At 40.3% G+C, this 11,020-nt stretch overlaps 5 protein-coding genes across 5 annotated transcripts; 4 read left to right on the forward strand and 1 right to left on the reverse strand.

Moving 5' to 3' along the window:
* Window positions 1–126: 126 nt before the first annotated feature.
* Window positions 127–4,323, forward strand: LYS2 (L-aminoadipate-semialdehyde dehydrogenase; the record flags this gene model as incomplete). Its single annotated transcript, XM_015611777.1, has 1 exon — window positions 127–4,323. The coding sequence occupies one exon, from the start codon at window positions 127–129 to the stop codon at window positions 4,321–4,323; it is 4,197 nt and encodes a 1,398-aa protein (XP_015467418.1).
* A 383-nt stretch (window positions 4,324–4,706) lies between these two features.
* On the forward strand, window positions 4,707–5,741 carry AC631_02949 (uncharacterized protein; the record flags this gene model as incomplete). Its single annotated transcript, XM_015611778.1, has 1 exon — window positions 4,707–5,741. One exon carries the CDS (start codon window positions 4,707–4,709, stop codon window positions 5,739–5,741), a length of 1,035 nt encoding a protein of 344 aa, XP_015467419.1.
* Window positions 5,742–6,207: 466 nt separating this feature from the next.
* Window positions 6,208–7,845, forward strand: PDE2 (3',5'-cyclic-nucleotide phosphodiesterase; the record flags this gene model as incomplete). Its single annotated transcript, XM_015611779.1, has 1 exon — window positions 6,208–7,845. One exon carries the CDS (start codon window positions 6,208–6,210, stop codon window positions 7,843–7,845), a length of 1,638 nt encoding a protein of 545 aa, XP_015467420.1.
* Window positions 7,846–8,438: 593 nt separating this feature from the next.
* On the forward strand, window positions 8,439–10,172 carry AC631_02951 (uncharacterized protein; the record flags this gene model as incomplete). Its single annotated transcript, XM_015611780.1, has 1 exon — window positions 8,439–10,172. The coding sequence occupies one exon, from the start codon at window positions 8,439–8,441 to the stop codon at window positions 10,170–10,172; it is 1,734 nt and encodes a 577-aa protein (XP_015467421.1).
* A 218-nt stretch (window positions 10,173–10,390) lies between these two features.
* On the reverse strand, window positions 10,391–10,993 carry YKT6 (palmitoyltransferase; the record flags this gene model as incomplete). The annotated part of the gene is made up of 1 exon (XM_015611781.1): window positions 10,391–10,993. The coding sequence occupies one exon, from the start codon at window positions 10,991–10,993 to the stop codon at window positions 10,391–10,393; it is 603 nt and encodes a 200-aa protein (XP_015467422.1).
* Window positions 10,994–11,020: the final 27 nt, after the last annotated feature.

Consider the following 11,020-nt stretch of genomic DNA (forward strand, 5'->3'; position numbering starts at 1 on the left):
ATGAAGACTTGAAAAATCATCGAATATACATTATTTCCAAGATATATACGATAGAAGTAATTATTAGTTGTTTAACTTAACACAACACTTGATAATTTATGTCTTATATATAGATTTGCTAGCACAATGTCAAATCAAGAATTTTGGTTAAATTATTTAGATAGTCCTACATTATCGGTTTTACCTCATGACTTTTTAAAGCCCGCTAATAATCAATCAGTTGAAGCTTCTTACAGTTTTGAAGTTTCAGACAAGAAAAAGAATGATTTTTCATTAGGATTGGCTGTATTTGGTGCTTTAATCTATAAATTGACTGGTGATGAAGACATAGTTGTTTCTACTGACACTGAATCAAGTCACAAGGAATTCATAGTCAGAATGAACTTGACTCCTACATTGAAGTTCAATGAGTTATTAGATAATGTCAAAAAGGAATATGAAAACAATTCTAAGAAAATTGACTACGAATCGTTGGACGAAGTCGCTGAATATATTAAAACGTCCAAGAAATTGGAAGATTACCCAACATTGTTCAGATTGTCATATCAACATGAAAACCCAGCTCAGCAATTGTCAACCACAGTTCAGGGTTCTATCCGTGATTTAGCATTCTTTGGTCCAGGAAAAGATGGAAAATTCAGCATTTACTATAACTCTTTATTATACAAATATGACAGAATTGTGATTTTGGCTGAACAATTTCAGAAATTTTTAGGAGCAGTTTCTGCAAATCCTAGCATTGAGATTTCCAAAGTGAACTTAATGACTGATTCACAAACCAGTAAGTTACCAGACCCAACTTTAGATTTGGATTGGTCGGGATATCGTGGTGCTATACAAGATATCTTCATGAAAAATGCTGAGGAAAACCCTTCAAGCACATGTGTTGTAGAAACAAAATCGTTCTTGGACCCTAAGTCTAAAACCAGGTCATTTAATTATCAACAAATCAACCAGGCCTCTAATATCGTGGGTAACTATTTAAAGGAAACTGGTATTAAGAAAGGTGATATTGTTATGATCTATGCTTATAGAGGTGTTGATTTAATGATTGCCGTTATGGGTGTTTTAAAAGCCGGTGCTACTTTCTCTGTTATTGATCCTGCTTACCCACCTGCTAGACAAAATATTTACCTTTCGGTTGCAAAACCTAGAGGTTTAATTGGTATTGAGAAAGCGGGTGTCTTGGACTCTCTAGTTGTTGATTTCATTGATAAAGAATTGGATGTTGTTACTACCATTCCTCAATTGAAAGTTAATGATGATGGGACTTTGGTTGGTGGACATACAGATGATCAGTCAGTTGATTGCTTACAAGCATACGAAAGTTTTAAGGACAAGCCTACAGGAGTCAGAGTTGGCCCTGATTCTAACCCAACTTTGTCTTTCACTTCTGGTTCCGAAGGTATTCCTAAAGGTGTATTAGGTCGTCACTATTCGTTAGCATACTATTTCCCATGGATGTCTAAACAATTTAACCTTTCATCTAAAGATAAATTCACTATGTTATCAGGAATTGCCCATGATCCTATTCAGAGAGATATGTTCACTCCTTTATTCTTGGGTGCCCAATTATTAATTCCAACATCTGACGATATTGGAACTCCTGGAAAATTGGCGGATTGGATGGCTGAATATGGTGCTACAGTTACTCATTTGACTCCAGCTATGGGTCAGTTGTTGAGTGCTCAAGCAACGACTGCTATTCCAAGTTTGCACCATGCTTTCTTTGTAGGTGATATTTTGACTAAGAGAGATTGTTTGAGATTGCAAAGTTTAGCAGAGAATGTTTACATTGTCAACATGTATGGTACTACTGAAACCCAAAGATCTGTTTCCTTCTTTGAAATCAAGAGTCGTAAAGCAGATCCAGTTTACTTGAAGAATTTGAAAGATGTCATGCCTGCTGGTAAAGGTATGCATAACGTCCAATTGTTAGTTGTTAATAGATACGATTCTTCACAAACCTGTGGTGTGGGTGAAGTTGGTGAGATTTATGTTAGAGCAGCTGGTTTAGCTGAAGGTTACAGAGGATTACCAGACTTGAATGCAGCTAAATTTGTCAATAATTGGTATGTTGACCCTAAGAAGTGGACTGAACAAGATGAAAAAAATAAAAATCCTTCAGAAACTTGGAGAGAAGATGGATGGTTCGGACCAAGAGATAGATTATACAGAACTGGTGATTTGGGACGATACTTACCTGACGGTAATGTTGAATGTTGTGGCAGAGCTGATGATCAGGTTAAGATTAGAGGGTTTAGAATTGAATTAGGGGAAATCGACACTCACTTATCTCAACATCCATTAGTCAGAGAGAATGTTACCTTAGTTAAAAGGGATAAAAATGAAGAACCAACTTTAATTGCATATATTGTTCCTAAAAACACTCCAGACTTGAAGAACTTCACATCAGAAGTCGCTACTGAAGAATCATCTGATCCTGTTGTTGGAGGTTTGGTTGCCTACAGAGAATTAATCAAGGACATTAAGGCCTACTTGAAGAAAAGATTGGCTTCATATGCTGTTCCAACCATGATTGTTCCATTAGCTAAGTTACCATTGAACCCTAACGGTAAGGTTGATAAGCCAAAGTTGCCATTCCCAGATAGTGTTCAATTAGCCGTTGTTGCAAAATTAACTGCTGATAGTAAGGGACAAGATGCTGAACTGGAAAATTTCAATGAATTGGAATCAACTATTCGTGATTTATGGTTAGAAGTATTACCAAATCGTCCTGCGTCTATTGCTAGAGATGATTCGTTCTTTGATTTAGGTGGGCATTCTATTTTGGGTACCAGAATGATCTTTGAATTAAGAAAGAAGTTATGCGTTGAAGTTCCATTAGGTGTAATTTTCAAGAACCCAACAATTGAAGCCTTTGCTCGTGAAGTTCAAAAGTTCATTAAGAATGATGATTTCGAATTGGCAGGTAACGAGGAAACTAATGATGATGAAACCAAGGCTAAATCTGTTGATTATGCCGGTGATGCTGCAGAATTAATCAAAACCAGCTTATTGCCTCAATACGAATCGCGTACCTCACTTGACACATCAGAAACCATTAATGTATTCCTTACCGGTGCTACTGGATACTTGGGCTCTTTTATTGTCCGTGATTTATTGTCAGCACGCCCAGGAAAGTCAGTAAAGATTTATGCTCACGTTAGAGCTTCGTCTAAGGAAGCTGGTTTCGAAAGATTGCGTAACACCGGTTTGACCTACGGCATATGGGATGAATCTTGGAATGAAAAAATTGAAGTAGTTCTTGGTGACTTATCAAAGCCAAAATTTGGTATGGAAGATACCACCTGGAATAAGTTAGCTGAAACTATTGATGTTATTATTCATAATGGTGCATTTGTTCACTGGGTTTATCCATACTCTCAATTAAGAGATGCAAACGTCATTAGTACTGTTAATGTTTTAAACTTGTGTGGTTCTGGTAAGGCTAAGCAATTTGCATTTGTTTCATCTACTTCAGCTATTGACACTGATCACTTTGTCAGATTATCCGATGATTTGGTTTCCAAGGGATTGGCTGGTATTCCAGAATCTGATGATTTATCTGGCTCTGCAAAGGGCTTGGGAACTGGTTACGGTCAATCCAAATGGGCATCTGAACGTATCATCAGAACTGCTGGTGAACGTGGATTAAAGGGTAGTATTATCAGATCTGGTTATGTTCTTGGATTTTCTGAAACTGGTGCTACTAATTCAGATGACTTCTTGGTCAGAATGTTAAAGGGTTGTGCAGAATTAGGATCTTACCCTGATATTTCCAACAACGTCAACATGGTCCCTGTAGACCATGTCGCAAGATTAGTGGTTGCTTCTGCCTTCCATCCTCCTCAAGATGACCACTTAGCCGTTGTCCATGTCACAGGTCACCCAAGACTCCAATTCAATACTTACTTGGGTACATTGGCCGAGTACGGTTACGATGTTTCGATCGACGACTACCCAACCTGGAGATCGGCATTGGAAAGATTCGTAGTCCAGGACTCCAAAGACTCCGCATTGTTTCCATTGTTGCATTTCGTTTTGGATAACTTGCCTCAGAACACCAAGGCACCAGAATTGGACGACTCCAATGCTGCTAAAGCTTTGAAATCTGATGAAAAGTGGTCTGGTGTAGATGTCAGTGGTGGTAAAGGTATCGACGTCAAGCAAATGGGTGTCTACATAAGCTACTTAGTCAAAGTAGGTTTCTTACCAAAACCAACCAAGAAGGGTTTGCCATTGCCAGAAGTTGATATCTCTGATGAAACTGTCAAATTGATCACTTCTGGTGCTGGTGGTCGTGGATCTGCTGCCAAATAGGCCTTCCATATATATTATTCGATTAGTTTTCCATAGTTTGTTAATATCAAATGCTTTGTATGTATATCTGAGTTTCGCACATTAAACATTCTTATATAAAATAAGCCTGGCTTCTAGATGGGATAATTTATATTGGAAAGACATACGTACAGCTGAGAATGCTATCGTGATATATATCTATGATGTCGAATGAACCCCTGAATTATATCCCGGACTCTCCAACTATATCCATGATCAATAAAAGGAGTGCAAATATTAATAACATAAATGGCATGGACCAAGATAATAATACCACTAGAGCCAGTGTTAGTCGCTTGAGCACACCCTTCTCGTCCCGCCCCAATTCGGCGACGAACTTACCTAGTATTATTACAAAAGTACACATGAAGAGACCTAAATTAGGTGATCGAACAGGATCTACAGAATCAATCACAAGAACTCTGGTATCACTGAAGGCATCGAATCGGTTCACGATCCAGACCAATGCCCGAGCAGCCAACGGAACACCCACTAATATTCCCAATGCATCTACCCCGGTAAGACGCACAAGTGGCTCGAACGTGTCGGGGTTTGCGTCGACGCCCGCTCTCACGTCGCTTGATATGGGCAAGAAGCGGTTGGTGGACCAGTTCTACAGCACCTACAAGGATCCCCAAACATCAAGTGGTACAGACCTTACCCAGTACTTCAGGAATGGATTGAATGTATCGCCGTCGACCGAAAAGACCTTTAGATTCACCAATTACGTGGCAGGGGCCGGATCTACCAGTGAAGATTCGCTCCCGTCTGATGCCATCAGTGACTTGGTGCAATCGGGAGGATTTGCCTATATTCCCATGCAGAACCATCCGAGCCACGACGAATCGTTGACAAACCAGCTACTCAATATCGACTCGTTTACAACAGATAACGAGAACCCCGAGGATGTGGCCAACGGCCTTGCAGACATTTCTCTGTCGCTCAGCTCCACACTCCTCTCCCACACACGAGACTCATTTGCCCTGACACCCACCCCTTCCCACGCATCGCAGGCCGCTGCCAATCTCGACTCTCTCACCCAATACCTCAAGGATGTTCGTCGTTCCACAATCGATATCCTCGCCAACTTGGATTCGAATAAGGATTTCCTCAAGGAAAAATTCCGGGCTGACATCAATAACAGTGTTAGCAAGCTCGATGAAATTGTCACTGTGGTCACATCGTTAGAATACAGACTCAACCACGTCCGCTCGAAAGTCAATCGAAACAAACAGATCATGTCACAGGACCTTTCTCCCAAAATAGCATTACTAGAAAAAATCGACAAAAGAATGTCAGAATACGCTAAGCTTTCAAGAAGAAGACACTTCAGACAAATATCTACATGTGTCTTTCTCTTGTTAGTCCTAATTCTTCTATATACGGTATATATTCGTTAATACATTGATCATAGGTGTATTAGTATGGAACTAATGGGCACGTGAGGGGCCGTGAGAGTGACGCACTCATCTTGACGGATAATCTCCAACGCTTATATTTGTTGATATTCATAGTTAAACGATAGATTATTGATTATAAAGTCGACAGAAGGGTGAATATATAGAAGAACAGTCGATATTAGAGCTATAGTAAGTGAAACATTCAAAAAAGACCCCCTGTTGCGCTTCAGAAAATAGAAAAAAAAGGGAAGAAATCCTCGCGATGTCAGAGGTTATATCGCTAAATTATACTGGCGACAGTGTTAAAAGAATCAATAGTGAAAGTAGCAGGAAGTTCACTAGTTTCCGGACACTTATATCGTACTTATTTACGAAAGGGAATAATGAACATGATACGAATCATGCTACAATCATAGTGTTAGCCAGAAGTATAACGCGGGAGCGATACAAGTTGGACCGATTGGGGATGAAAGAGAAGACGCTATTATTGAAATATTATTTTAATCATTTAAATGTGGTAGTATTGGACGGTGATGCATTAGAGAAGGAGTTTGTTGTGGACCAGATCAATGAAGCTATTGAAAAGATCGATAAGATGATCCATGACAGGATATCGAGAGTGGAGACATGGACGGGAACAGGAAAGACCTCAGTGAACGATTTTTTCAATCAAAATACAGCATGTGACAATGATTTGATGTTCGAAATAGAAGATATTGTGGCCACTATGTCGTTTGTGTTGAACTATAACACAAACACCACCCCTGATACCCTCGCGAACATCACAGTGCTTAACAAACTTATAATGGAAGAAATTGATTTTTTGGGCTTGTTATCTAATAGCTCGAAGAAGCACTTGCTGAAATTATGTCATTTGTTGGGTCACTGGTCGTTTCCAGCTCACGAGTTGACCAACGATGACTTGGTATACTGTGTGTATTTGATATTATCCTATGCCATAAAGGAGGTGAAACGGAGTACCGATTTGCAATTTGATCCAGATGTGACATTCCCTTCATCTAACGAGTTGCTTGGGCTTGCATTTATGGTTAGAGATACCTACAAGAATGGAAATCCATTTCATAATTTCCGTCATGCTGTCGATGTATTACAGGCTTGTTTCCATTATGTGATAAGATTAAGGTGCTTGCCATGTTTCAAGCAGTTCAAGCACGATCCTAAGGCTGACGAACTACTTGTTTTGAGGGCTGAAACTGCCTTAGATACAGCAGTAGAGCTTGTACCCGTCGAAGACAATGAGTTGCTAAATACTTCTCAAAAGAGCAATACATCATCTACTACGTCGATATCAGCTAAGCTTGAGACCAAAACAAGCCTTTCCGATGGACTGGTCATTGCCATACAGAAGGAGACTGCTGTTAGTGAACTGAATTCGGCTCACATGAATTCAATTCAAACATTAGCTTTGTTAATAGCGGCTTTGGGCCACGACGTGGGGCACCCAGGTGTTACTAATGCATTCATGATCAAATATGCGGCTCCAACGTCGCTTATATACAACGAACGATCAGTTCTTGAGCTGTATCATTCGGCAGTATTCATCAACAAAATACTTTCCATAAACTGGCCCCGCATCCTTGACGTTGATATCGACGGCAAGACCAAAATCTCCTTAAAGAGCTTAATCATTTCTTGCATTCTTGCCACGGATATGGCCGAGCACTTTGAGTACATTGACAAACTAGCCCATTTCAAGGCTGACCAGTACATTCTTGATGTTAATCGCGTGAAGCTCATTTCGAGTCTCTTGATTAAATGTGCCGATATATCTAACGTCACTAGACCATTGCGTGTGTCGTCTCAATGGGCGCTGGTTCTTGGGCGGGAATTCAACGAGGTGTCAATGTTGGAAAAGAAACTCTCTCTTGCTCAACCGGCTCCTACACTAGATGTACACTACGACAAGGTCCCAAGCTCCTTGCCCGATATCTTGGACGCCAACCCCAACTTACACAAGGGCCAGATCTTCTTCATCAACACTTTTGCCGAAAACTTGTTCAACAACATTGCCGAATTATTGCCTGAGCTTCGCTACACCTGCGACATTATCCAGGAAAACAAGGAGTTCTGGTTAAGTCGCTAGCATCCGCCAGTTCTCAACTGCCCTTTCCATCCATCCAGTATGCACTGTTCACACGCATTTATAACACTTTATCATCTACTTTCCGGAATCCTATTGACTTGTCCGGTTCATTCTAGCCTTTGCATTCTAGTTGTTGTTTCTACTGTTCCTCCTATTATATGAAAGCCACGATCATTTTGTTTGTTCTTACGTTCATACTCACGGCGTTTTCAGCCACCCTACTTGCTTTCATTTGGCTTTTCTATACATAGTTTTTCTCCTCTTAGTTACGTGTACCTATTATATGCATTTACAACATTATTAGATCCTGTAGATCCCTATTGTTGACGTCGTTGTTGTTGGTTTAATCCTGGCCTGAACTATTGGATTCCGGTCACGTGGACGAATAATTTCTTCGGAATCGACGATGAGGTCGAAAGTACTAAAAATGAATACCTTATATAGTACTAAACCTCCCACAACTGTTAAAAACAATTGCAGTCCGACAGAATCATTTGTGTGATAGGGAAGACAATAGTGTAATTGTTACGGATTATTGATTCAAACAAATTGACCCTAATATTTAAGTGAACAGAAATTTTCAGCTGCCCACTATGGATCGTCCAGGATTTAGTTCACCTCCATTTAATGACAAAAAAATTGTCTTGTCACCACCACCTATTGAACCCAAACAGTTTTCGTTTCTTCAACAACAAAACGCTAGTGGGGCACCACCAATAGGTTTTCAGGAGAGACAACAGAGTGTTGGGTATAACCTTCAGCATGAGTTTGAGACGTTAACCGCAGACTTGGATTTGGATTTGAGAAACAACAAGGATATGCAACAGAATGTTGATACGCCATCCCAGGCGACTCAGGCTGGTAGTGTGGGTCGGGGAATGTTGCCTTCGACTCTGCAGTATGGATTCGGCGATTTAGGGACAGGAGGGTCACTTCAAAATACACTTTTGACCGATGCTGCGTTGTCGCCCAACTTGCCGACGGCATCGTCGCATAGTGCTCTTGGTTCGTTGTTGAATAACAACGGTAATGCCAATTTCTTACCTCCGTTAGCGTCAATTCCTAATAGACCGCAATCGGTAAATGACTTTTCCAATTTTTTTAATCGCCAACAGCAACAGCAACAGGTGATTGACCGCCAGCACCAGCAACAGGCTACAAACTTCTATCTGGACTTGATTGTGTTTTGTAACTGGATTGAAACGTTGAATCCTCGTGACAACATTACCATGATTGATTACTTGTGCAATAATTTACCCCTTGACATTTTACTTACGTTCAAGTCAAAATTGGATAGTCATTTGACCCATTATCATAACCAGCTGGTTGCTAGTCAACCGCTCCATCAACAGCAAAACCAGCCAGTTTCATTTGGTGTTTTATCGCCATACCAGCAGCAACAGAACGATATTCTCACCGAGATGGAAAACTTGAATTTGGATAATTCTTTGAGCAATGATGCCGGTATCTCTTCAAGCCAAAAGAGTGCTCCGACATTACAACAGCCAAAGCCGAAGTTGAATTCTGTTAGAAACCAGGGTCAACATTTGTATGCTGAACAACAGACCCAAAGACCTCGTTCTGCAGATCCAAATATTCACAAACATAGCCCTAACTATGGCTTCCCCCAGCAGCAGTTCGAAAGGGCTAAGTCACCAACTTCCCACTTGTATGAGAAGACAAACTTCTTACAGCTTGCGGCCGCCAATTCGAATTCTCCTTCTGTTAGCCAACAAAAAGGAGCCAACAATTCAGACGAGTCTGTTGATTTATCCGCCCATGCTGCATTGAAATTGGGTGCTTTGGCGACTATTAACTCAAGAGTTGCATTGGATTCTAATCGTAAGAGCCATGTTCATAGTGCTCACGGTCATCAACAACCGCATTCACATTACTTTACCCAGCAAGGTGCTCTGCAACATAGTCCTTTCCTGCCTGCAGCAGCTTACGAGGAGTCTATTAACAGAACTGCAAATTCGTCATCGGTGCCAATCTTGGCCCAACATAACAAGTCACCCCCAGGTTTAACTAAAAGCAAGAAATCAAACGAAGGTTTAGGGCAAGGAGCTAATGCTTCTTCTGGATCGCCTCAAACTACATCGACCACTTCTATGCCAGCCGATATTTCCAATCCTGATTTGTTGAACAACATTCCTGCGTGGTTGAAGTTGCTTAGATTGCATAAATATACCGATTGTTTGAAGGATGTCTACTGGAAAGATTTAATTGAATACGACGATCCCCTGTTAGAAAAGAGAGGTGTGAAAGCATTAGGAGCTAGAAGAAAATTGTTGAAAGCTTTCGACGCGGTCAAGGAAAGTTTATAGATGCGTTACGATTAAATAGTAACTGTTGAAAAATGTAATACAGTAACTACCACCCACTATTTGATATATGGGTGTCATAGTACTAATTTATTCAATAGACTTGTATATTAATAAATTAACTAAACCTAATGGGCCGATCAAATACATACGACAACCTAGATAATAAAAAAACTGATGGATTTTTCGAATCAGTACACCCATGTATCCCCACGTTCAATTTACATAATAATACAACAAGAGTTAGTCTTCTTAGCTTGCTTGTAAAACATTCTTGAAGAACTAGATAACGCTTCGGACTTATCGACTAACGAATCTAATTTTTCACCTCTTTGTAATACACTCTCGATGGTCTTGTGCAAGACAATTTTAGTCTCGTCCAATTCTTGCTGCACCTTCATGATCGAATCAGCTTGGCTAGGATCCTGGTACTTCTTAATGTAAGTCTCTAAGTTATCGTAGTTAAAGCTAGGATTTGTAGCCGTGATAGTGGCCCAATCTTTCTGTGGGTGTAAGGACAAGTATTCTTCTAAAATCTTGTTAATCAATGTGTAAGCTGGTCTAACTGGGTACTCCTTGTCAGTAATAACTACACAGGCAAGTCCTTCCGATCTAGCATACGTGTGTCCGATGTAGTTGCCCTCCTCAATACTCTGTCTTTGACCTGCTTGGGTTCTCTGAGATACAGTTTCGGAGAAGAACGTCATGAACTGTGATACCCCGTTCCTTTCAAAGAACGAAAATTGCGATAAGTCTCTAGCAGATGTTAACTCTAATGCTTTATCACCTCCGGTTCTTAAGATACCAATGTAATAGATCTTCATTTTGTATATTTCTGACTCGTTTATAAG

The sequence above is a fragment of the Debaryomyces fabryi genome (assembly GCF_001447935.2).
Source record: "Debaryomyces fabryi strain CBS 789 chromosome Unknown contig00057, whole genome shotgun sequence".
NCBI lineage: Eukaryota > Fungi > Ascomycota > Pichiomycetes > Serinales > Debaryomycetaceae > Debaryomyces > Debaryomyces fabryi.